General features: G+C 42.2%; 1 protein-coding gene and 2 long non-coding RNA genes across 4 annotated transcripts in view; 1 reads left to right on the top strand and 2 right to left on the bottom strand.

Annotated features, from left to right (window-relative positions):
• Positions 1-11,070, bottom strand: part of LOC135313134 (uncharacterized) — a 58,448-nt gene extending 47,378 nt beyond the window's left edge. Inside the window, exon 1 of the long non-coding RNA XR_010372732.1 lies at positions 10,840-11,070. This is a non-coding gene — a long non-coding RNA (uncharacterized LOC135313134). The remainder of the gene's footprint in view (positions 1-10,839) is intronic.
• Positions 1-27,298, top strand: part of TECRL (trans-2,3-enoyl-CoA reductase like) — a 73,776-nt gene that overhangs the window by 34,702 nt on the left and 11,776 nt on the right. For both annotated transcript variants that reach the window (XM_064450183.1, XM_064450182.1), the window contains 4 exons: positions 9,113-9,157; positions 10,449-10,552; positions 22,691-22,806; positions 25,445-25,550. In XM_064450183.1, the coding sequence (XP_064306253.1) occupies positions 9,113-9,157; positions 10,449-10,552; positions 22,691-22,806; positions 25,445-25,550 (371 nt within the window). The remainder of the gene's footprint in view (positions 1-9,112; positions 9,158-10,448; positions 10,553-22,690; positions 22,807-25,444; positions 25,551-27,298) is intronic.
• The window catches only part of LOC135313135 (uncharacterized), a 91,434-nt gene continuing 89,554 nt past the window's right edge, over positions 25,419-27,298 (bottom strand). Inside the window, exon 3 of the long non-coding RNA XR_010372733.1 lies at positions 25,419-25,532. This is a non-coding gene — a long non-coding RNA (uncharacterized LOC135313135). The remainder of the gene's footprint in view (positions 25,533-27,298) is intronic.

Here is a 27,298-nt window from a genome sequence, read left to right on the forward strand (position 1 = left end):
GGTATGAAGGTTTCGCTGAGAGAGTTTGTATTTAGGATGAGAATTCTGCTCGAGTTCTCACATCCCCCTGATATCTCACCAATTATCTTTGTTACCCTTTTGGAACTGGTAGAGACAGGAGAATCAAAGACAAAGATAACTGCCAGAATACAGATCCTCAATCGGCTTAAATGATTCATCTCTCTTTTAATTGGGGTTGGCATTTCAGAGCCAGAACACGATTCTGTAGATACGAAGCAAACTCAGTGCCATTTTAGCGTGTGGATCACAGAACACAGTCCCTGGGGGTCCCTGGTCAAAAGACTCCCTGAATCCATTACGCAGAGTCCAGCTTCACTGACCAACATGCCCACCACCACCCTGCAGCAACAGTGTATGTCTCTGTGCAGTGACTGTGTGTCACACAGGCGGTAAAGGCAGCACGAAGCCCACGCGAGGGGAGCCAGTCCTGCGGGCACGCTGCTCCGGGCCAGGCGGAGTGTGTGTCACGCTGCTGCGGCTGGGCACTTGCAGCCCCACTGCTGTGCCCTGCTGCAGCGCGATGCGTGCAGCACCTCCTCGCACTGATTAAGGGCAGCCCCTTATGGGAACATTGCTTCAAGCTCCAGGCTTGTCAGAGTATCTATTTTTTGTGTGTCTGTGTATTCTGCTCTATGGTTTTTATTAATGAAATAAATGGTGAGCCTCATTCCCTTTCCCTTCCCTTGCCCACGCACGTTAATTTAAATGCAAATCCACACAGAAAGATCAAAATTAATTATACTTTCTGCAGCAGGCTACATGGAAAATTGAAATGCATAGAGCTGGCTTTTCTATTTCTCTTTTCTGGTTTTTTTTTTTTTTAAGTGGAAAGGAGAAACAATGTAGCAAAAATATTAAAATCCACCTCTAAATGTTGCATACTTGCTTGCTCTTAGTTTCTGATGTTTTTTGCTTGGCAAAATTTCCACAGTTGCTTTCAGCATCAAGCTGTTTCAGATGGAAAATTGAAAGCTTAATCTGCTGGTGACATAAATTGACCTCTAAATGACAAATAATATTCTGTTTAGCACTAATAACAATCGATCTTCATTAAGAAAAACTATGCTGAGTCTTAAGAAATTTATCAAGTTTTGCCTGATCAGAATATAGCTAGAGCCTGAGGTTCTTTTTTTTTTCAGGTAAAAAAAAAAAAAGGTGCATGGGCGAGAGGAGCATTCTGTTCCTCAATGAATTCAGGCACTTATGTATAGTTTTTCAATATAAATGCAATCAGGTGAATTTGTGACCCAAGGTGTAGTGCAGAGTCCCACGGGCTGGAATTCCACGTCTGGGCACAGTCACAGAAGATGAACTGCTCCCAGGAACCAACACATGGACAGGGCTATCCTGTTCACCAGATCCTGGGCAAGGAAAGCAAAATTCTGATGCTTTTTAAGGGGAATGGCTGCAGGCATGGTATGCAATATAATACTCTCTGCTATGGAGACATTAGGTATGCTCTGAAAAACCTTCTGCATCAGGCTCTGTGGGGCTTCAATGGAGATGCTAGGGTGACAGTTACATTACTTTATGTAGGAAAAATGGATACTCACAGATTTTAAGCATTTAAGGCCAATGGGAACAATCAAATGGATAATTAAAAAGGAAGCATGTAGCCAGAGACTTTGTCAGACTGGGTCTTACTTGTGTAGTAGTCTGTGGGAAATGTGTGTTGTTCTGCCCCTTGGCTAGGCCCTTTCCTTAGCAATGCTGGTCTTAGCCAATGTCTGGAGACATCAATTCAGCCAGCCTGCTGCTTGTTCTCCTTGTGCAAGCAGCATGGTTGTAGCTAGATGCATTCATGTATTACAAAAACAAGAAGAAATGGATGCTTATGATCAAACAGTTCCTTTTCCAAATTCTATATGTCATTACATGGTTATTTGTGTCCTCATAGCAACTAGAGGTCAGGTGCCTTTGTAAAGCATGGGGCCAGAGATCTTCCCTGGAGAGCTTACAAATTAAATCAGAGAAAATACTCAGAGGAAGAAAGCTGACAAAGAAAAGGGATTTATCCATGGGTATGGAGCCATTAAAACAACATCTATTTCAGTACCCTGCTGAGATTTTACTGAACAGGACACACTGGATCTGCTCTTTCCACTGACTTCCCATAAAAACATGAATCTAGTTTAAGACCTTGCTCCCACTTTGCAAATATTCTATTTGTGCCCTAAAGACTTAGCAAGAGGTAGAATCAGCAGGTGGAAGGTGATATTTGGCCCCTGTGAGCCAGCTGGGCTCAGGAGCTCAGTACGGTGCCAGGCCAGTACAGCTGGGTGGTACCAGGAAGGGGCCTGGCAAGAGCTGGTCATTCTGCATTAGCCCTGAAGAAAAAGGTCCAGATGATTGTGCTGGCATTTAGCAGGTCAAAGCAGCAAAGCGTCTTTTGGTCTGTGGCCAAAGAGGGCCTTTTGAATGGGGTGATGTGAAGAGACACTGTGGCCTTGCCTGCCCCAGGCTTGCTGCTGAGAGCTGCCATTCTTCAAGTGGGCTGCTCATTCAGATTGCAGTACTTTGTAGTTTATTACAGTGGAGGCAAACAGTAAGTAACAGCTTCAGATATTTTCCTTCCTGGTCTTGTGGCCCAGCTTAGTTTTACTGTGGTTTCTCTTTACCGTGCTTTGCTTACCACCTTCATGCTCAGGAATCACTCAAATGCAATGTTAGTACAATAAATCCCACAGCCTTTTCTTCCAAATAAAAACAGAAAGAAACAATTTCAAGTCATTTCAGCATTCTGCTTTCCTGCTGTCAGGTCAGTGAAGCAAGGGTATGCAAACTTTAGTCCAGCAAAGGCTGCAACTGTCAGCATGGTGATATCTCTATCTATTCCTGTTTTCTCAGAAGCGTTCCTGAAAATGCTCAAACACACCTGCCACAACCAAGAGGAACAACACTTATGACCATTGCTGTTTAAGGTCACTGTTGTGGTTTAACCCCAGCCGGCAACTAAGCCCCATACAGCCACTCGTTCACTCCCCTCTGGTGGGACGGGGGAGAGAATCAAAAGCGTAAAAGTGAGAAAACTCGTGGGTTGAGATAAAGACAGTTTAACAGGTAAAGCAAAAGCCACACACACAAGCAAAGCAAAACAAGGAATTAATTCACTCACTATTTCCCATGGGCAGGCAGGTGTTCAGCTGTCTCCAGGAAAGCAGGGCTCCATCACCAAGTTCTCCTAAGTTTGTCCCCCTTAACGGGAACACAGAATGCCATCACTCTGAACATTCCCCCTTCCTCCTTCCTCCCCCAGCTGTGTATGCTGAGCATGACACCATATGGTGTGGGATGTCCCTTTGGTCAGCTGGGGTCAGCTGTCCCGGCTGTGCCCCCTCCCAGCTCCTTGTGCACCCCCAGCCTGCTCACTGGTGGGGTGGGGGGCAGAGAAGGCCTTGGCTCTGTGTAAGCGCTGCTCAGCAGTAACTAAATCATCCCTATGTTATCAACACTTTGTTCACCACAAATCCAAAACATAGCCCTGCACAAGCTAATATGAAAAAAAATAACTCCGTCCCAGTCAAAACCAGCACAGTTGCAGACATGGAACAACTGTATTTGTTCAGCCTTTACTTGTCAAGGGAAGACCTCGGCAAGATTTCATATAATCTGTGTGTTGGTATGTGTGCCAGTCTCTATATATAACACACAAAACCACCATTCCCACACATACTAATATGTGAATCTTTCCTAGCAATCTCTTCTTATTGCTACATAGATACCAGAACTACCACCTGGTTAAGGTGGCAGAATGCATTTAGCCATGCTCAGTTTATTTGCATAAGTGCCATTACATTTCTCAGCTAATGTGTAACATTTTGTGATCATAGAAGGGATATTGGTGCTGCAGTGGTCCCCAGAATTTCATGTATTTCTGCAAATTTAAACAACACACTGCTGCTGATTGATCATAGTAATTTTGTTGTTCATATCATCCTATTCATATCACAGCAGGTATTGCTTGTAATTATTAAGGCTATTTGTTATTAGAGATGCATGGGTGGTAAAATACAATGAGAAGCAAACAATTTACCTGATAACAAAATTAGCTGATCATGGAAAGTCAATCTGCTAATTATCTCCAAACTTTGTCCATCAGCTCTGTTTTGCATTTCCTAGACTCCTCGCTCCCCAGTGGAATAGCTTTTGCAGGGCTGCATTCCAACGAACACACCGAATTTCCCAGCAAGATAGGCCTTTATCATGTTACACCTTTGCTCTCACTCAAGTTCATAAAACTTCATAAATACCTTGTGACAAATAGGCATTTGATTGTGTAATATACTACAGAACAGGCAGCGCACTAAAGAATTTGTATGGAAGGTTCTTTAGGACACTTAAAATTAGACTGGCCCCTTCAATCTCATAACTATTGGAATGTACCTACCTACTTAGACTTCTTAGTCATTAAATTTTCAAAGCCTCTTGTGATACTTAAGCGGTTGGGCACACATTAAGGTCAATTGGAATCATGTGATTGGAGAGCACCTTTGGTCACTTTTAAAACTTCATATGGGCTTTTAAAACTGTCCTCAGTTCTGGTGATTGTCAGCTGATTCGTTCACTGAAATTCTAGTATAAATACAGTGAAAAAATCAAGCTGTGTGAGCAGCAGAACAGGTAGAACTTGGTTTTCTGTGCATCTTTGCATACTGGTATTGGCAGTTGGGCACAGCACCGATGCTGTCATTTTAGCAAGCATTTGGATGGTTATTTAGTAGCACTACATATCCTTTTTATATCCAGTATTAATAGATGGTTTCATAGCTGAGTATGGTCAAATTAAAGGTGGCTGTCAGTTTTTATGTATCCTGCCAGTTTGCTTATGTTTTAATTTTTATTTCAAATCCTTGCAGGTACAACAAATAACCCATCCAAAATTAAATATTTTTCCTCATGTCCATTTTTTAAAACAGATTATTGAAAGTAAACATTGAGTCATTTTCCAAGAAAATACCATCCTGCGTTGAAAAATGATGATGCTTTATGGGTATTAGTATTAAAATATTTTCACTGTTTTCAAATAAACGTATGAGTTTTTCTCCACCAAGTTGGAACAGATTCCTGACAGAGAAGATGGAATAAGGTATCAGGCTTGAAACTTCTCATTAATTGCTTACGCTTCCAGAGTAAAGGAAGCCTGTACACATAGAAGAAATACTGTGTGAATCTTAACAGAATGAATCATAGAATTATAAAACAGTTTGGGTTGGAGAGGACATTCAGAGATCATCTGGTCCAGCCCCTGCCATGGGCAGAGACATCTTTCACTAGGTCAGGTTGCTCAGTGAATGAGAATGATGTTGATGACACTTAAAATCAAGAAGTTTGTGAATAACCTCTCAGCTGAGGAATGGGCAAAGCTTTCAGGTGCCTATGTGCATGCAATTGAGGGGTGATGTTATTAAAGTCTGAGACAAACATCCTTAAAGAGAAGGACAATTCAGGAAGTAGAAATAATCAAATAGGACACGGAAAACCAATAAGACATCTCAATAGCTGTTTAAACACGCTGCAAAGAAATAAACTAAAACTGTTCTACACAAGTGTTAAAAATCTAAGAAATGTGATGGAGAACCGCAGTATCAGGTAAATATCAGAGGATATAATATCAGCTAAATAGACCTGTGGTTTGAACCATGATGGCCATTCTTATTTTCTGGTCAGCCTCTGTCTGCTTTTTCAAGTCAAAAGCAGTCTGGGATATAAGTGGGCTGAAATATAATTTTTACAGTTTTGTTCCAAGTCTGAAATGCATAGCCAAAACCACAACCCTGCAAAAGGGAGCTGAACACCGCTGCTGGTCACAAGGAATATACTGGGACTGTGGCCTACCAAGTACCATGTGGCTGAGTGCTGATACACCATCACAATATCAGAAAGTAAATAAATAATAATACATGCCTGATCTTAGATGCAACAGGAGTTACAAGATAAAACTTCAGTCACCGATACCCTTGGAATGCCATTAATCTCTGCAGGAGGCACCAACAGAAAGTGTTAATAAGAATAAACTGAGAAATAAACTCTGCTAAAATAAAACAACTCTGGAAAAGAGAAACCCTCCAGCTTTAGATTTGAAGCAAGGGGAACTTTGCCAGGTGTGGGAGTGCAGAGAGACCTTCAAGTGCTGCACACAGCTGCAGCTGTGTCTCTGTCTTTAGCGAGTGCTTGTTTACTCCGTCTGGGAGCATGCACTCTCCACATGCACTTCTGAACTCCTGCTGATGGCAGGTGAAGCTTATCTGCCAGATAGGTCTGGCTGTAGGTATCCAAGAGAGCCATCAACCCCCTATTCTGACAGGCAGTAGCAAGAATTAATGAGTGATAATGAATCACTGTGTTTGGCTTCTTTTCACTATTAAAAGAAAGAAAAGCTCTTCTCCTATAGGAATGGCATGAATGCGTGTTTGCCATTCCAGGCTGGACTGGAATGGCTTCCCACATTGCCAAACAGAAATCCAGAGCTGTCCTAGTGAGAGCTCTGGAGCATCCCTGTGGAAAACAGTCACAGTAAGGAGGCAGGTAAATGGTGACAAGTGGGACCAGGGTCCCTTAGCTGACTGCTACCAAGTGGTGAGCAGGAAAATCTCTGATGTCTAGGAATGTGTGGGGTTTCCTGTCTCTGAAATGAGTTTCATCAGGCTGAGAGAGCAGACCAGCCAAACCTCTGAGACTTCCCAAGAGCTAAAGTGTGGTCACACTTCTCTCCAGAAAGCAATGCTGTTTTTTGCAGGACCCTGGGCAGCTGCAACTTGGGAACAGCCTTGCTGAAGTCTGCGGCCAGTAATGACTGAAAATGGGGAACTTTCATGTTCAGACTAAAACCAACAACGCTTACAAACAGGCATGTGTTTGGACTCCGCTCCCCACTCCATTTGCATAGCATTTCTACTTGACATTAGTTAGTGGCCCCCCACCAATAGTAAGAGCTGGGAAGGAACATCCCAACACTGAATTCCAGGTCCCTCCAGCAAAATACTGGAAACCAGAGAGAGACAGTGGTGTGATAACAAGGTCGCTCGCTGTAGACAAGCAGCATCATCTGTCTGAATCTTTGAGAATCTTTGAACATAATGGTGTACTGAAGCTAAAGGACTGGAAATGTGGGATGACGTGCTTAAACGCACAACCTCTGTTTGCCCTTGTGAAGATTATGAGCCATACCTAAAAGCGCACTGCCACAGGATCAGGTAAATTGGCTTTTATTGAAACATACTGTGATATGGGGGTGGGGGCGGGGCTGGGGTGAAGATTCCAATTTAAAACAAGTACATTGCATTTCAGGCTCCCAAATAACTATTGATAACTGCTGTCCTGGAGCAAATCATATCTTCCTTGACAAGTCAGACAGCTGCTCTTTCTCTATCTTCCTTTTGTTATCTTTAATAGCCATGGATTGTTGTGGTGCCTTGAAAAAAAATGTTTGCGACTTGATGGATGTCTCGCCTCTTGCTATTAGCCCCGGTTCATGGGTTCACCTAATGCCTGTTCTTGCCGACAAAACTCAGATCAAGTGCTTTTGAAATGAGAGTGCGCTGGGTGCCGCTGCACAGTGGGTGCAGTGCACACTGTGTACAGCTCCCCTTCCCCTCCAGCTGGCAGCTGGTGGGGCTGAACAAACTCTCTTGACCATCCTGAAATACAGTTAAAGTAGAAGCAACCTCTGGAGCTCAGCTGGTCCAGGCTTCTGCTTAGAGCAGGGCCAACTTTCAAGTCCTATAAGATTGTTCAGGGTCTTTGCCGTCTGGGCCTGACTATCCACAGCTTCTCGGGGCAAATGTTCCCATGTTCGATCTCAGTCATTGCGGAGAATTTTTTTTCCATTTGTTTAAGTTACGGAAGTACTGGTATCTTAAATGCAGGAATACTAAGAATTGTAAGATGGGTCTAAAGAAAACCATGGCTATATTTGACTAATTTCACCCAGACTTTGTATTGAAAAGACAAAGCAGATCTCTTTCAGGCTATCAACTGTCCTAAGGTGTGTCGAAGTAAATAAAGACTAATGTGGTAGAAATGGCCGCCAGCGGTGATAGTGCAGCTCTTCCCTCGCTTTCCTCTGTCAGACTTTGCTGCCCCCAAATCTCAGTCAGCACTATGGGCTGTGTAAGGTCTCTCCAGGCTGCTCTAGGTCAGCCCTAAAACGTGCCAGGTCGGACCTAAAAACCTTCAACAGCTAACTGAAGTATGTGTGTGGGTTAAGCTAAGTTATGTGATGCCAAGAAGGAGTGCTTGTATCATCCATTCAACCAGCACAGCTGTAGGGCAGCCTTCTGCATACAGGCACTACAAAGAGCAGGACAAGTTAACAATTTGAGCAGCTGTGATCCCTTCTGCAGTCTTTCTGTGGCACCTACCTACTTGCCCTGACACAGAGAAAAAAATGCAGCTGGAGACCTGTACCTGTTCGAACAAAGTGAAGGGTGTCTGTCCAAAGTCATCAAAGGGCACCTAATAACTGCCAACCGCTATTGTGCATTTGGAAGAAAAATTTAAACTAAAGCATTTAAAAATCTGCTTCTAGGGAACATCCTTAAGTTGATGGGTATCATGGAAGTCATACATAACCCGGTATTAACTATCCAGGTGCCTCTGGTTTTTGTGTCTCTATTTGCCCGATTAATCTGTGAGTAAGGATTAGTGCTACCTGCATGTCCCTAGTAAGATTTTATATGCCTAAATGGGAAAACCCAACCCCTTTGGACAAGACTGTAGAAGAAGCATAATTTTGGAGGGCAGGGCAAGACTGACACATTTAGTATGGAGCTTTGGCAAATGTAGTAATAAACAGGTCCTCTTTATAGTTCCCAGTGGTGCATGCACATACCCATTTTTTTGCGTGCAGATAGAGCATTCAACACTGAGATTGGCCCTTCCAACCTCAAGTGGGGAGAAGGGATTTCTGCTCTAATATGTGTATTGTGTGCTCCTCCTATCTCTCTTGTATTATCCTTGAATAGCTGAGTCTGAAAAAGAGGATTCTTTTTCATCTCACATTTGTAGCTATCAGCTAAAAAGAATACTAACAGAAAGAGAAATTTAGATCCTCCACCATGAAATTAACAGCCATGCTTTGTGATTTCAACAGGTCCCCAGTGGTACCCTTCCCGTGTTGGCCTGCAGCTAGAACGCAGTAAGTATCCATATGGTTGAATACAACCACCTAACATATTACTAATCCTCTAGCAAATTCTCATCCTGACAGTATTGCTCTCTATATATGTGTTATTGGGTGAAATGTTAGTACTTTTTCATTAATTGATATAAATTATTAACTTATTAGCTTTCTCATTAATAAAGGAATCTAATGGTGGTTTATGAATCTAGTGGTTTATTCATAACCACTAAATATATATGTTTCATAATACAGTATATGATCAAATAATGAAGACAAGGCAGTTTTAAAACCATTCACTCACTTCCCTCACTAATTCACTCACTTACTGCATTAACTGTTTTAATACTTGCTTACAGCCTCATCAGAAGGTGCAACTGGCTGCAGGAGGCAGCCTCTTGTTTGTGCCAGTACACCAGGTCTTGGTGGACGTGGCAGTGGGAGATGAAGCTGCCATGCACGGGCTGTGTGGCATTTGGTCTGTGGACATGTAGCGTTGCAGAGCTCTAGAAAATGAGGGCTCAGTACCTGGTGGAATTTAGCACCCTCACTGACTTAAAACAGCCATCAAACATATGTTGATGGGGAGACACAATACACAAAGTGGAAAAGAGGAAAGAAATGCTGCAGCCATGGTAACACCCCATGCCAGTGGCTGTTGGTGTTTCCTAATATTCAACTCACTGCCTTTATAAAAAAAAAGAACAAGGTATTGCCATTTTATGACTGTGCCTGTACACTCTAGGTCCATCAGGACTGGACTCAGATGCCTCAGAATAATGTGAAAAGAAATGTAATGCTCAGATACACCTGGCCTGCCTACGTCAGACAGCTTACAAAGAAAACTTGGTCTGGGGGCCTTTGCCCAAGAAGTTACGTTCATCATGATGGTCCCACCTACTGTAAAATAGCCTCAGAATGCAAATGCTTTAGCAAAAGATATCAGTGAGGGAGACACTGCTTAACATCGACTTTCCTATTAGTCTTGCAAGACAGAACAAAAGCGCTCTGTAGATTGTCTGTGATTGCATGGCATGTTTCTAATGGTCTAGATTAACAGAGATAGCGTCATAATAATTGCTATGCATTGCTGCCCAGTGTCATGTCAGCCTAATGCTCTCATTAAAATAAGAGGAGAATAACTCCCATAGTAGCTAACCTAGAGAATAAGTACCAAGTCAACAAAATAAATCAGAATACAAGTTGGGCCTACACCTTGACCCAGGCAGGGCAGCCTATACATTGTGCTGAGCCGCTGAGAGGATGCCTGTTGTTCATGCTGTCTCCTTTTCCCTTTTTGTCATTACAGATGGGCCCTATTTGAAGGATTCCGTTAACATTCAAAGCCTTGCTGTTTCTTCCATCATTACACTGTATTTTACAGACCTGGGTCAGCAGGTCGGTTGGACCACAGTAAGTATGTCCTTGTAACAATCAACACAATATATCTTAAAGTACAAAGTGTTTTAGTATCAAATTACTCCAACTTCCTCAGCCTGTCCTTCCCTTTGTCAAGTAGCATAATTACTTTATCAGCAGTCAAACCAGAATTAAATAGTTAGTAAGCTAAGTTATCAATGTACTAACTCTGACATCCAATTAAAGATTAGAAGGTGGACATAACAATATTGCCTGAGGGAAAAAATTAAATTTTTAAAACCAGTTTTAGCTTATCTAGGGTTTATATGCAGGTGCAGTACCTGTAGCAAAATACAATCATTTGCTGCAAGGCTTCTCAGCTTCACAATGAGGACAGTCACCATTGGACTAATCTCCCCAGGGAAGTGGTTGACTCGGCCACGTTGGACACCTTCAAGAGTTGTCTGGACAGGGTGCTGGGCCATCTTGTCTAGACTGTGCTCTTCCTAGAAAGGTTGGGCTAGATGATCCCTGAGGTCCCTTCCAACCTGGGATTCTGGGATTCTGTGATTCTGTGATATTAAAGAGAAAAAAATGGATATCTGGTAATCCTGTTACTAATGCAGGAGAATTATTGGATGGGAATGTCTTACTCTTTAGTCATCCAAAGAACAGTTCTGAAAGAGTGGTGAGGCCAAGGATTCCAGTCAGAAGATGCCCAGCCAGGCTCAGGAGTCACAATACCTTTGAATCTTTTTGTAAAACAAAAGCATTTGCCGTGAGCAACAGTACCTGTATTATGCTGTGGGTAGAACCATGGTCTCTTTTTACTTTTGTTCTCACATTGACTTCAGTTATTTTAGTGTAAGCAGCTGTTGGAAGGTCAGGGTGGCGGGAGAGAGGCAACACATTCCACCCAAATGAGGTTGTGGGGAACTTTAATCTTATAGGCTCATCTGTGCAAGGATGAAGTGAAAGGTTCAATTCTTTCACAGCCCAAAGACAAAAGGCAGCAGAAGGGTTTGAAGAGACAGTGAAGGAATGGGAGATGAAGAGACCTTTTCAATGTCCTGCAGCAGGCATAGGTGGTGCAGCTGAAAGTAGTCTCACTACTAGACCAACCTAGCTTTTGCTGTAGTTTGCATGTACTGTGTTAGCTGGAGTAACACACAGCCCACATCTATATATTGGGTAATGAGAGTCCCGATCTCTGCAGTGAGAAACACGAGTAAGATAGAACTACTGTTTCTGAAAGCCATAAAAGCCACGATGAGACTATTCATAGCAATGGAAAACAAACTGCCAATTGCTTGCAGTTCCTTTAATGAAGCAAGTGAATTTTTCTTAACAGCCATCATGGCTGTAGGCCAAATTATTAGATTCTTACCTCAGGCAGCCCACAGATCCCATCCTGCTCACGTGAGGTGACCACAAGGCCACTGTCTTTCCTTGGCTGTGCCTATATGGATGGAGCTTATGAGTGTCAGGACTTTAAACAGATTGCAGATATTAGCACTGGTTCCTCTCTCCAGTAGGTCCCTACGGGCTAGGAAGAATTACTACAAGACACCTAGAATGGATATGATATTTTACAGCTCCTTATTTGTTAAACAGTACACTCAAGGTGGATGTCACTGCCAGAACTGCCCTTGACTTTGGGAAGAGTCAGCTTCTGGATCAGCACTGTAAGGTCACATATCCATCTCACCTGCTCAAGCTCATGTCCATTTCTCTCTCTCCAGGAAAGCAGATAGCACCTAGCAGCACACCCCCTGGGAGGCTTTAGCCCCTATGAACATGACCTATATCTGTCCTTCCCAGTTCTAACAACAGGTCCCAAATCCCCGGGTGGTGACAAGCAAGTAAACACTTCAGTGGAGGTAGAGCAGTTCACACTGTGTGACATACCTGTTACAGCAGAGGTTTGTGAGTTTACCAAGGCTAAGCCTTTACCCCACTGATTCCCATACTGATTAATGGCCTACTGGGGCCATACTGATTAATGCTAGTTGGGGTTCTGCTTCCCCCCCAGCCCATTTCACCACCTCTCAAACGTGGAATTTCCTTGCAAAGCAAAATTGTGAGTAGTGCAGCCTCCTGTTTGTTACAACTAAGTAATCTGCAAGAACCTTATTTATTCTCTCCTTTCCTGGTGGTTTATGTAGCCTAAGACAGTAACATAACTAAAGCTTAATATCCCGTTATAAATAGTGCAGTTGATACTGCAGGCAGTGGCATTTTTTATGATTTAATCTGTGTGTGCAGAAAGTTGACTCCATGAGTTTCTGAATATTCATCTTATCCCATTCTGTTCCATATTCTAAATTGTCTCCATTCTCAGTGGGAGAAATCTTCTTCCTAGCCACATCATTTAAACAGTCAAGGGATTTTAATATTATAGCTAGTCTATAGCAATAGGGAAAAAGTTCACAGAAGACTGTATTCTAACAGTAGCAATTAAGAATGTATTTGTACACAGGATATATAGTTTTACTGCCATTTTTACTGTGCTTAGAGCTCCCGTTCTCCCGTCCCCCTTGATGCTCTATCAGATTTATGCACACAGTGAGGGATGCTTCTGATTTAAAGGGTTGACATTTAAATAAACAAGGTGGAGAATAAAAATATTCTTATCATCATCAGCAAAATGATAGCTGAGGTGCAAAGGGCCACATTCCGGTCTGGACTCCAAAAATAGATACAAAAGCACATGTTGATATGTTGCTGTTCCAGTGGTCAATGCATTGGGCATGGATCTGTCTAGGGGAAAAATAAGCAGAGAATTGGGTCCTCTGGGGCTTGGTCACCTCACTGGAGATCACACTTGAGATGCCCACTTGAGGATCAAAAACACTAAGACCCTCAGTGCTGGGGATTTGCACCAAGGTAATAAGCTTGTGTTTTTTAAAAGGGGAAAGTGATACCCACCTCCACCTCGTGGGAGCAGTACGCTCTCCAAGTATGTTGTAAAATAAAAGATGATGCTATTGTCTGTTCACAAAGAGTTTGGGTCCCTAAGGGCTAGGAGCGTATTTCTGAATCAAGAAACCTCAGCTTCCCTTTTGGAGAACGTACAGTCTCTGATTTACAGTCCTTGTCACACTCTACCTTTGTGGCTCAAGAGTTTGTCATCTCCTCTTGTTGTCTACTCAGTCCCTCTGTCAGAGGCTGCCACTTTGTAGGAAGGATGTTTCCTTCTCATCCTCAGCCTTCTTAAAATGTGGTTGCACAGTGACCAATATATTTTTGGTGGCTTACACCAGAGCTCTGAGATTGGTTGACCAGATTTCAACAAGTTCTATAGCCTGGGTTGCTCTGAGGGAGGAAGGAGGTCAAATTGGGGTGAGGGATTTGCAATTATTCTCCACTGGAGCAATTACTTGCTAATCTCTTCTGAGAATGAGGCCCTTTCCTGGGATAAGGTGGGTAGAAATCCAACCTCATCTGGCTCTTTTAGAAGAATGGAGGCTCTCAAGGCTCGTCTCCAGAAAGCAATTCAGGGAGAAAACAAAACCTGTTTCTTAGTACCATGGATTATGTTAGAGCTCTCTCTCTAGTCTGCCTTGTTTTTTGTAAAAAAATATTATCTGAAACACGTAATTTACTTCTGCACAAGATTTACCAATTCCTTTACCCTACCTGGAAGGCATAGTTGAGGTTTGCTGACTGATGCTGCAGAGATACTAATGGGAGCTGTGTTTACAGATCTTTTCTATAAGCCTCCTGCAAAGATTGTACCCCCAGGGGTGTTTGAAATTCCCACCACTGGAGTGATGGGGTTTATTTTTAATCTCTGTCCAATTTTGGTCCTAAGCATATTTGACAGAGACCTCTTTTTACATATTGCAATGCAGCATGTGAGTTTTTGAAAGATGGCTGGTATTTTACTGCTAAGAATGCATACTGCTGCTGTAGTCAAAAGGAAGAAGAAAACCATTCTTCCTGCTCAGACTCAGACTTCTGTTAAAGCTTTCCTTCTTTAAGCAGTGATTGCAATTTCTGATTTATCATCTTCTGTTGTCTACTTGCTACCCAGGCAGGCTACCAGAAGGATCAAAATAAAGCTGGGAAAACAGCATAGAACTGTGGAAAAATATGTTTTGCCTCCAAGTCTGTGAATTTCATAAGATTAACCCTGAAACACAGTACTTCAGTAAATATTTTTTGTAACTGTTGTTTAAAATTAGGGATTGCTTAAATAGTTTGACTCCTGAGAGCCTTAAAATATTGAATCTGGCAGCAGAACTGTTCCATTTGCTTAGATTATAGTTCTTTGGGTTGTGCATTTTTTTGCTTTTTGTTTGTATAGTCCCCTTGCCTCACATACCCTCCCTACGTGACTCTGATTTCACACAGCTCTGTGATGCAAACAAATGATAACACAGAGAAAACCGTTGATTCTCTCTGATATGAGTTACGACTTCAATAGGCTTCTGCTGATGTTAAACAGAAACGGCTGAAAAATGGAACTGTATTTAATAGGTTTAAGATTGTATTATGCATAATTTTTCTGGAATAACTTCAAATTTCCCAATGAAAAAAATTCTGCTCAATTTAGAAATGTAGAGACTAATACTTACTTAAACCCAAGAACCTCTTTGAAATTTGAAAATCTACGCTTGCACTAATTGGTCTGTTCCCTTCTGGCTGGCAAGCAAAATTATCACCAAGTTAGACATTGCGGAAAATGAACAAGAAGCCAAGAGATCTGTGTCTGAGGCTTTGTGGTTATGTATAGCAGGTGTATACAGTGGGGAAGTGCATGCTGTACTGAATAACCAGGTGTGCCTGTTCCCTCAGGGGGAAGGCAATGTTTTGGTCAGTGTGGTTCTCTCCTCTTGCTCTCATAGCAAAGTTTTTCTGTCCTGTGGGAGTGGGTGGTGGCGAATAGGGGGGAAGCAGTTTGCTCTGGCTGTGGCTGGCAGAGTTCACTCGGTCCTGTAAATGTGGGACAATCCCATGAAGTCTGTGGGATGAGTGTAATACGAAGCAGTCTATGACTATTGATGGGTTTAAAAAAGAGGCAGCCAAATTGCTGCAGACTAATTTTCTCCACCTTCTCTATACTGAGGTCAGCTTTGGGCTTCCTATGCGGAACAACTTAAGATGTTTTGCCTAATTTGGGAACAGAAGAAGAGACTTCAGTAAAGGTTTATAATGTCTCAATGTGATTCAGAAGTACAGAGGATCATAGTAAAAGAAAACAGAACAGGATCTGAGGAATTTGAAGGAGTAGGAGGGCTGGGAGTCCCAGCAAACTAGTGGGCTAGTGTGAAGAAGATAAATGTAAGAAAACCCATATGATCATTGCTTAGGAAGGAATTTGAGATCAAGGTAAGAGAGAGAGCTGAGGAGTTGGAGGCTATATCAGTGGGGAATGTCAATGAATATATTTTTCAGCAGATACATATCAGAGCTTGCATATTTTGTGGCCAATTCAAACACAGTTAGTTGTAGGACAGGGCCCTACAAATTGAATAACACTTTCAGGGAATTGTGGGTGCCTGGAAAACTTTGCAGAGGTGCCAAATAAACAGAACATGTGATTCTGTGTAAATCTGTGAGTGGCTTAAGAATGACTGCAACAGAGTGCCAAAGAGAGAGAAATCCCCAAATGGTTTTTCATTGCTAAACCTCTTGGATCAATAGATAATTTGATCATAGCAGATGATCTCCAGGAAAAAAAGAAGTCACTATTTCCTCTACATCCCTTTTTCCAACTACAATTATTTGTAATGCAAAGCACCTCCATTTTACAGCTAGCAGTTTGTGCTTGCCAGACGTTTCTGCTTGAGCAAAGAGTAAGTGCTGCTCTACCTTGGTACAGCCAGCCAAGTCTCGAGCTGATCCCGGTCAAATGCTGTGAACTTTCAAAACATTGTAACCTTTCACAAAGGCAAACTACATACACAAGATTGGTCTTATTTTTCATTTAATTGTCTAATAGTTTTCAGCCTCCAGGGTTATCAGGAGAGAACAGCTTGCATTTGCCTGTTTTCTTGCCATGGTTTTATATTGTTTGTGCCTTTCCTTGGGCCACATATACTTTTGGCTCTTTGTTACTGCCCAGTGGCAGCATGAATTCAACTGATAAGTGAAGACCTCGGAAACTGCCCAGCTGGCTGACTGGGATTCCTCAGATGTTGCTTCTAATGAGGCAAACAGTGTTGCAATTATTTCTCTTGGTCTCAGCAACAAATGCCACAAGCTTACAATGAACCATGCCAGCATGTCAGTTTTTCAGGTGCCAAATGGAGTTAGGGAGCTACTAGGAAAATTAATTCTGAGGGGTGAACATTTTGGTTGCTGTTAAGCACAGTACAGGCTGAAGAACCTATGCATAAGTGCTTATAGTTTCAAAAGAAAAAAAGAAAGTAGAGGGAATTCAGTAAGCATAAACAGAACAAACTCTTTCTTTCAGTTGTATACAACTTTATGTTTAAACCCTTCCTGCTACTTAAGGAACAAAGAGCTACTTGATGTATGGTACTGATAAGTGCAAACCCTTTCCTATTTGTATTCAGAGTAACTAGGGAGGTTGACAATTTGTCAATCTACTCAAATTTGAGAAGTTTTAGTCCCTCTATAACGTGTCAACCTGGCAAAATTATTTTGTATGGGGAATTTTTGCCCAACCCCATACATGGGGATACGGAGAGCACAAAGAGGAGGGTGAACCAGTGTTTCAGAGAACCAGGTGCCCCTTTGTCAATCTTTGCCCACTTGTCTGGTGACCTTGACAGGTCACTGAATTTCTCTGTATCTCAGTTTCCAGATCTACAGCAAGAAGATAACAGTATTTTCCTCTTTGCAAAGTGCTTTGAGGCTTCTAGATGAAAAGCAATGTGGAAGAGCTAGCTGAGATTAGTAGTAATAGCCAGGTGTTAAAAAGCACTATTTCATTTAGGTATCTACACAGCAGATGATCAATATACATTTTAAAATGATATATATTATATGGCAGATTTCAAAATGCTGTCAAAGTCCTGTAAAGATTTGGCAGCAAATCTGAACTCACATTGGTGTTTGGTTACAAATAGAACTTGAGTGCTCTGCTGAATATGTATAGGTACCAACACATGTAACATGCAGATACGTGTGTGTATAAGAAGTGCATTTGTTAATTTGCAGTAATTTTCCATTTTGAGTAAGAAACATGTTAAAACTTGTGCTGTCAGGGAAGAATCTTGACCAGAGTAGGAGTGATACGATGCCAAACCAGTGGTTTCAGACAGCTCAGGAGAAAAGGCAGGAGGAAGCTGGGATTTCACCTCCCGTTTCCCTCAAAGGGAACACAGGCCTGGCTCAAGGAGGAAGAACGTCCATCACCCTTCAATCCCCAGCTCCTGAAGCTGGCCTGAGTCAGCTGCAATTTGCCTATAAAATCCTACAGCAAATCCATCCCTAACTCTGATATTTGCAGTAAATATCGAGCTGTAGCCCAAAATACTCTTAGACACTGAGTCACTGCAAAATCTGCTCAGACAAGGGAAGTTTCAGGTGCCCCTGCATGCACTATATAAGTTTTGTTGAATGGATTAGCCAGTTCCATGAGGAACAAAAATCACTGAATATTCAAGCAGCCCTTAAGAATTGTACTACTTGATACAAAACTGCTACTGCTGCAGATTTTTGCAAACATGAAAATACACAAATTTTAAGAAGATGAAGATTTAGATATGCTGCTAAAATTAGACCATTATTCCCAGGTAACTGTCTTTAATGAGGTAGCAAAGCATGTGAAGTAGAATTAGTCCAGAAATCAGTAATGTTTCTTAATGATCATCAGCTCAAGAGTACTTAGGGCTGGCATTATAAAAGGAGTCTGAGGTAGTTAGATGCTTAGTTTAATGTGATTTGTGGACTTGTGGGGTTCAGCTGCCTGTTTGTTTTGGGTTTCTCAGAAACCCCACTCTTTTCTGTACACTCACACATAGCAATGGTCTGTCTATCTGATAACAGTAGATCCTCCTCTATGTGGTACGTACTGTATTAGTCTGACCCTGGCTCAGACCTGCAACTAGTGCCTTTGTCTCACATTTATCAGAGAAACTAAGCACTGTCCATTAGATAATTTATATACTGCAGCTGCTTTTCCATCAAAGTTACTCAGGACATGCTTGAGCTATTTTGTATCTCTTGCTGTGCCGAGAGCTTCAGGCAATGACCCAAAGTCATTGTCCCAGCTGCAGGTATTATCCTCATACCATGCCCTCCGCCTCCCCTGCTTGAACCCAGACATCCTGTTGGCATTGGAAGAGAAAACATCACGACCAGCATCGATGAACTGGGAAACTGCCCCTACATGGCATGGAAAGAGCTGCAGGAAGGGATCAGTATGGAAAAGGCTACACGGCCTTTCCTCAGCTCTGCTCTGCAGCGTGTCGTAAATGAGATAATGTGAGACTATGCCAAAAGGCAACATGATACAAGATAGGGTCTGTTGTGTGGTATTACAGAAAGGGCACGCCGTAAACATTACAGAAAGGAATTAGCTGATGCCCTCATGTGAAGATTGCTAATCCATGGGCTGTTCATTTATAATGATTCTGTTGGACTTTTTTCAGACTCCCTCCACTCCACCACCTCTGGGTATAGCTTCCTTTTGTCCTTTTCACCTTTTCCTAACCAGTACACATGGTACTATTAACTCACATCAAAACCTTTACATTCCCTGTAGTAGACCTGCTGGGATGGTGTCAGGCACACACCAACTGCCCCTAGCAGCCAGAAAATTCACCTCACAGTCCCTCAAATAACTCTAAAGAGCTCCTTTCACCTCTGCTGCATTCATATCTCCCTAAATATCCGCCTTATAAGGTCTGGGATTATAATTCCTGACCTGGTTGTTACTCAGTTCAGCAAGGTGTTACTGGCATGATCATCTGAACAGAGATGAAAGAAGCCGGTATAATCTCTCTCATGCAAGATAAAGCGCTTTGCTGGTTTGCAATTTGTTTTCCCAGTTGTCCCATCATCTCTCGAACGATGGAGACTCCTACATTAGCTCCCTTTTGACATATTTCAGATCTCTGTTTTGTTCTTTATGTAGTAGATACAGTTTAGGTATTACTGAGTCAGGTCCCCAAGGACCTGATAATTGAGACAGTTAATGAAGCTTGAGTTTAGCACCCTGTATGGAGCTCATGCCTGGGAGAGGTTTGATTCAAGAACAGCACTTTCTCTATGCCACTGAGAATAAGAGGTATATACAGTATATAATGCCAGACATTGTAGAGGAGAGAAGGAAGGTAAGAGAACTGGACACTGTGCAAGGTATGAAATAGCATGTATAGGTGTGGAAAAAAGGGGCAATCTCCTTTTCTTGCTTCAGTGAGTTAATGATGAGCTCAACAGTTAAATTTTGTTGAGCTATCCACGTTGTAATGGAGATGTAATGCTCCTCCAGGAAAATATCTTAGTGTTTACTATCACAGAATCACAGAATCCCAGGTTGGAAGGGACCTCAGGGATCATCTAGTCCAACCTTTCTGGGAAGAGCACAGCCTAGACGAGATGGCCCAGCACCCTGTCCAGCGAATGTTAAAAGTGTCCAGTGTGGCAGATCCACCATATTTGGCTGCACCAAAATAATCTAGGCAGGCCCACAAGACGGTAAAGAAAAAGTAATTTGCTTCTAAATATTGGATATTTTTTCACAAATCTGCTGAAGAAAAATGCTCTGTGTTTTAAATTATCACTTTTCTGTTTTTTACAGAAATGGTATTTCGTTTGTCTAGAAACTACAAGATACAATGTTATTATTTTCAGGATTGTTTAAAATTTGTTTATTATTTTTACAGGATATGACAGCAGGAACTAGTATCTTAGTAGTTTTGTAGTTTATTTGAGCATCTGTAAAAATCATAGGTTGAACTGATCCTTACCACAACTCCACAACTAATAACTCCACAAGCCCAGCAATTAGTCAACTATAGGATGAGCTTGAAGATACTAGGTAGGCTTAATTGCATATATTCATTGAGAATCAACAGTAAAAGAATGGTGCTTGCCTTTGACTGCCAATGGTTAGAACCAATTGTAATTTTGTGTTAAGACTACTTTCCCTTCCACCTGTTTGAACCTGTGGGATTTTTAGCAGTTTCTCTGCCTGCCTTTCTGGAGTTCACTTTTCATTTTTGTTGAGTTTAAAATCAATGGGACAGAGAAGGAGAGCAGAGGTTGCAGCATGGGAGATGCAACAGGGGGAAACAGACTGAAACTCACCCAAAATGTAAAAAATAACCCCAAACCACTACAGCAAATTGAACTTCATCCTCTAAAACAGAATGCTACTGATCTTGGCTATGTTCTAGCAGTGTGCCACAGTTATGACAAAGGCAAATACAGTCCTGCCTGCCAGACAATACCTACTTTGATTGCAAATCTCACAGCTGACCCTGGACCGCCTGCCTCCGCATGGGTGATTAATGCTTTGTGTTGGATGTGACTCACACACAGATAAGATGGGACCTTGTCCCTGGCCTGTAAAGTACCCTAAGCATGCTGATGCTGCTCACCCCCAGAAACGTCAACTCAAGAACTGCTCTTGGTGCTCTCAGGTGCTTCTCTGAATTGCTCTGATGGGAGGCTCTGCATCCACCTTCCTACAACAAAAACACCTCCTCACCCAGTCACAGGGTTTCAGGAATCATGTGGTTACTAGCTTTGGCTGTTACATAGAGACTGGATTTTTTTTACTAAATTGTGAAGTTCTCCTTCTCCTTTCAACATCTGAAATGGGGATAAAGGGGGGAACATTTGGTGCAGCAACAAGTAACCACAACTTGGTGCTATGTCCTGCCAAATTTTCCTGGCAGCTTTCAATATGCTTATGCCAAACAGATGATAAAAGCTGGCAGTTACGGGTGTATTTTTTGGTGCAACTCATGACTGAGAGGAAAAGCTACACTGAAGAAAGCAGCTCATTCCTAGCTCTTACACTGACCTGCCTGGACCATATTACGTGCACCTCTGCCTCCTCTACCACCATTGTCTATATTTAGTGTATTAGGTTTCAATAGTGGAGGCTGTCTCTTACAGTGTTTGCAGTGCCTAACACAGCGGACTCACAGTTAGGAAGAGAGCCATACAACTGCTATTAGGACAAACTCTAATAAGCCCTTGGCTGTGGTGTGTTCCACAACAATGTGGGCTCTTAGACACTCCTTGATTAAAAGTTTTCATACACACACACACACGACCACTCTTGGGATCATGCAGAGTCTAAATGGAGCACAGAAATCATAGTGTTAGATACATAAACATGTAGTACGACACCATTTACATTTTATTCTGAGATTCATTGCAGGTGGGACAGATGATCAAATCCAGACCTCACATCACTCTAACCACATTTTACTTCCTCCAGCTGTTTGTAGCTTCAGAGTGTGCCCTGACAAAAGGCAATACAGGCTGTACCAAACCAAAGCCAGAACACAAAACTGAGGGTGGCTCATGGCAGCGCTATAAGCCCACCTTCTCTCCCTGCCCCCGTACCTCCTCTCAGCTCTCTGTGGCTAGCAGCGGTGACAGTGAGGAGATGAAATGATTTCCTTCTGTTTTACAGAGTAACTTACTTGTCCAGTCTGCCTACCGCAGGCTACTTCTGCTGATGCCTGCACAGGGAGGAGTCCCACTCGGTGACTGAACAAAGGCTCAAAGCGCCATCCACCAGGCAGGCAGGTCCTGCTCTTCTGCCCACCACCAAATTTCAAGCAATGATGCCTCCCTTCCAGATGACTCTGCTAGCAACCAGGATTCAAAGCTATGTTGGTTTCTGTCCTGCTTGGTTGGCTTTTAACTGATGTATCACTTAATTGTAAAAAAACACTGGCAGAAAACAAGGTGCCTTCAGCTTTTGGGCCTTGATTTTCAGTGTTATTTAGATTCCAAAGAGGCAAAGCCAAAAGCATAAGGAGGAGATGACTGTGATTTTGACTACCTTCCATGAAGCCTTCCTGGCTGGGTTAATGTTTTGCACAGAAACCTCTCTCTCATTTCCTAGATGGATTTTACTCCTTTGCTAAAGAGACAGCAGACAAAAACCTATGTGCCACTTAAGTCCTCAAAATGAAGCCAAAATGACATTCAAAGGATGAATAGCTGTTGTGGATAGGGGTATTCTTTTTCTTGTGCCTTTATTGGTACAATTTTCTACTCTGATACAGCTATTTTCTTTTTCATTTCTAGTTTTTTCTAACAGAATACACCGGGCCTCTTCTAATATATCTGCTCTTTTACATTCGTCTCTCAACTATTTATGATGAAGTGGAAAGTACGAAGAACTTCCGCCACCCAGTGGTTCAGTAAGTGACACTTGCGTGAACTATTTTCCTGGAGGACAAGGAGCCAGAGGGATGGAGACTGCATTTCCAGTTCTGAGGAGGTTACAGGGGGTGTGAGGCTGCACGCCTGGTCTCAGAGTCAATGGGAGTTTCAGATTGTTCTTACCAATAGTGGTTTGGCATTCTAGCAGCACTCAAACCCAACCAAAAATGGGATCCCAGTTGCAATGGTCACTGCACCTGGTCACGATGGGAGGCGTAGTATTTTCCCCAAATAGTTTGCACTCCAGACACAGAGTCTGAACAGAAGGTGAAATAATAAACACAAAGGGTAGTAACCCAAAGTCACACTTGACAGAGAAGAGAGGATAAGACTCCAGGTGTCCCACTCCCAGACTCTTCCCACCCATAAGATGAGTAACACCAGCATCCAGCACAGAAATAACTACCCCTAAGCCAGCTCTCACCTAGGCATAACAAGGAGGAATTTCGAGAGGTCTGTATGTCATGAGTCAGGTCAAGAACAACTGAGAAACTCAAAAGGAGTACCACAGGAATTCAGAACTGGTGATCTGATTTTTGAAACTTACCTCTTCAAACTGTAATTGTTTCTCTATTTAAGTTTTGAAAGACTTTTAAGAAATAAAACACTTAAATGACAAATAAAAATAAGAGCTCAGCCACTGTTATAGAACCGTGAAGAGCACAGGTTGTATCTAGCTGTACAGAAACAAATCAGAAGAGCTCATATATAAATATAAACCAAATAGCTTTGCTTCTTTCCATCACTGGAACAGTATTGCTAACAAGGAAAATTAAACAGGTCTGACATAATACAGTAGGAGCTGACCAGAAGGAAACACAACCTGCTTAGTCTGCTAGAACTCAAGAGCGTGCCAAAAAGCAATTAAGAGAGGACAGCCAACCAACGTAGCTTCTTATGACCTTCGACAGCCCCTGCCATTCCCAAGATTTTTTGAGAACTCTGGAAGAAACAAAGCAGACCTGATCAATGGGAGGGATTAAAAACTGTTACAGACAAGAAGGTGGCAAGCATCTACACACGATAACTGCCAGGGAGGCTCGAGGCACTGCCACCACCAACTGTACCCCTCCACAGGATGGTAGTTAATGCACCAGGCAGGCTGGGAACTTTCACACTTAAGGAACTTACTTCTCTTCAGTGTTATTGTCCCCATTCTAGTGGATTAGTGCCTGGCAGCGGGGTGGAACATGACCAAGGAAAGGCTGTCAGCTGCATAAGCTGGAGCACTGGAAGGGGGAGGGCACACAGGGAACTAGAAGCCCCAAGGAACTGTACAGCTTTCCCACAGTACTTTTTCCACACTATGACTGCAGAATCAGGGGAGCCGCTACACGGCAGAGAAACAGAGTGAGTAATAATACCTTTTACAGATGGAGGAACAGAGACTTGGAGAGACATTAAAGGAGTTAGTGGAGCTGGGAATGAGAACACAGACTGTTGAATTCAAATCCAGAGCTGCAAGACACTTGCCTTCCTTCTCTTGCTCATACACGTCAAAGGAGCGTTTCTGGTAGCACAGAAGACCCAGCAATATGCTTACCTTCCTTTAAGCAGGCAAGGGATGTGCAGAATCCTTCCAGTGACCGGTCTTTAATGGGTTCATCTGAGGTCCCCATCCTAAGCCAAATTAATTTTAAAATTCCCAGCAAGCTAGAATTTTGCTCCAGACTTTGGATAGGTCGTTGTTTGAAATTTTCTTAGCTCAATCCTCTCTGCTTTAATTACTTTGAAATTGTTTAATCTTTGACTCTGGCTACCATGCAAGATGCATAATAAAAGTGTTTTGGATTTCACATGCTGAAAACCACTTTTCATTGATGTCTTATAATTGGTTTGCAGTGAGACAGACTCCGGTAGTATGGTAAACGTAACCAAGATAAAATACCACTAGGAACCACTCTTGACATTTGTTTCTGAAACTCAGTCTCTGTGAGCTGCGACTCATTCTCAGAAGCAAATCAGCAATGCCTGTTATTGTTTCATAATCTCCCTAAAAAGAGAACCAGTATAATAATTTCCACAACAATTACCTCATTTCTTTGTAACAGGCAAGAAAAAACCCTATCAGAATGGATAAACCTTGCAACAAAATCTCATTTTGTGTCCACAAGAAAATGAAATACAAACTACCTCCATGGAGGTACTTGAATTGGCAAAGGACAAGGAAACCATTCAGAAGATGTTAAGAATGTTCTTAAATGTCAGACACAGCCTACAGGAGTTTTAAGGTGGCCTTAAAATGTGGGAGATGTCTTTTGGAAAAGCACAGCAGATGCCTGCTTGTATACACAGCTGTCCTGTTTTAATGTCTTGTCAGGGCTATGTATCACATTCAGAGCTTGAGGAGCTCTTTTTAATTCAAGGCTAGTAAAAATAAGTTGATAAGTTGCTTCCCTGCAAAATGAAAGCAACTTTGCATAACACTGAAAATGATTCTGTTAATTTTTGCTTCCAGATGCTTCAATTAAGACAATATCTTAAATCCCACGATTTCAGTGTGACTCTGCAGTTTTAGAATATTAGTCCTTATTCCTTTTGTGACATTAAACCATGAAGTAATAAAAAGCAATCTTTCACTTACCTTAATTTGCCTTTTTTTTTTTTTTCTTCCAGCTTGGCCTGCTTCTGCCATTGTTTACACTACATCAGACATCTTCTGGAGACATTATTTGTTCACAAGTTTTCGGGAGGGCACACTCCTCTGAAAAATATGATAAAGGTGACAATATGTTTATCATATTGTGTAAGAGAGACCATCCTTATATCCTACAAGCTGTCCTTGTAAGAAGATGGAAAAATAAAAAATAATTTATTTTCTAGCTCCAGGAATTATGATTAGTCAAAGGACAAATATAGGAAGAATTTCAGGGCCATGTCCCCAAGGGCATGAATGGAAATCAATGTCCATTTTAGCTCCTGCATGTCAATGTCCACTTTGGCTCATCCACCCAAGGGGCTGATTGTCATGCCCAGGGTATTTTTCAGACTGAACGTTATTTTATTATGAGATATGCTGCTGCAACATCTAGCAATGCTGACAGAAATGACACTCCACTTCCTCAGTGCAATATAAATAGAGAGCAAGAGACAGGCTTTGCATTAGGAAAATAAAATCTAATTACAAGTAGAAAAAAAGAATGTTCTCCTATAGGTGGAGGCCTCAGGAAGGAAGACGCTGAGCTGGCCTAAAGTGTTCTGTCTCCCAAAGCCTCCTGAATTTCACCTGTGTGTCATTACTCATAGGCTCTCCTTTCTTTTATTTCACATACTCAACCTCAGTCATTTTGTGTCACCCCACGCCCCATCCCATTCAGTGTGATGTGAAGACCCTCCCTTTAAAAGTTTTGAAATACATTAAGATTTTAGTGAAGGATAAACATATGGCCACGACAGGGGGCTCAACTCGATTCCAGCCAGAAAGGAGGCAACGAGATGCACAGCTAGAGATGTTTTACAATACACAGTGTTTAAAAAAAGAAAGGAAAAAAAAGAGGAATATAGTGTAATGAGCTTTGGAACAGAAGTGCCATTGCCAAAGTGATTCATACATGTGGGGGTTAAAGATCCACAGCTGCTGTTGTCCCCTCATGTCTGTGGTATATGTACCACAGTGGCATTGCATAAAAAGATTAAAAAGAGAAAGCCTGACTTGTGCCCCTGCTTACGGGATGGAGCTGTAGCCGGTCCCAGCACCCTGCTCTTCCTGAGAAGGTGCTGAGCATGGGACCCTTAACTTGGACGCATAGAAAGGCTTTGTCCAGTCTCCAGGGTGGTTTCATTGTTTGGCTGGTGGGTTTTATTTTCCCCTTGCACAAAGGATGGGAGCAGTGACCCCTACACAGAGCAAGAACATGATTACATTATCTCTGCCTGGGCTTTCCCAAGCCCACAGCTCCAATCACCAAGCAAAGGCTGCTCGAGTGCTGATCTTTAACAAGAGGATGGAGTGGGGCTGGATCCATGGGAGTAGGTGCAGTGTGCAGCTCAAGTACCTTTATAGGAACTGCGTGGGGTTTTTTTTTTGTTTTTGGGTTTTTTTTGCCAGGGTTAAATCAGGCCTATTCAGTTTTACTCTCTATCGTCTCAGCTGTTTTAGCATTCTGTTCAGCTAGCTCTATCTTGCTTAGAAATGATGAGTTTAAGGTATAGTAACAGCTCAGCTGTTTTAACCAGCCCTAGACTTTTAGCAGTACAACTCAGAGAAATGTGCCCTTCAGCAGTAAAATCAAACAAGGAGAAAACAAACATAAGTTCCTGCAACAGGCATAAAACACACTGGACACAATCCAACAATCTACATTGTGCTTCCTTTTATTTTTTTATTTTTAGTGGCTTCATAGCATCTTAAAAAGATCTACATTTTGTAGAAATACTAGAAACTACTGCAAAGTCTTTCAGTGGTCATCTGGGTTTTGCACTTACTAGAATTTATATTTATGAAGTTATGGTTTGTACTTACTTATCGCC

Source organism: Phalacrocorax carbo, chromosome 4 (genome assembly GCF_963921805.1).
Source record: "Phalacrocorax carbo chromosome 4, bPhaCar2.1, whole genome shotgun sequence".
In the NCBI taxonomy this organism is placed as follows: domain Eukaryota; kingdom Metazoa; phylum Chordata; class Aves; order Suliformes; family Phalacrocoracidae; genus Phalacrocorax; species Phalacrocorax carbo.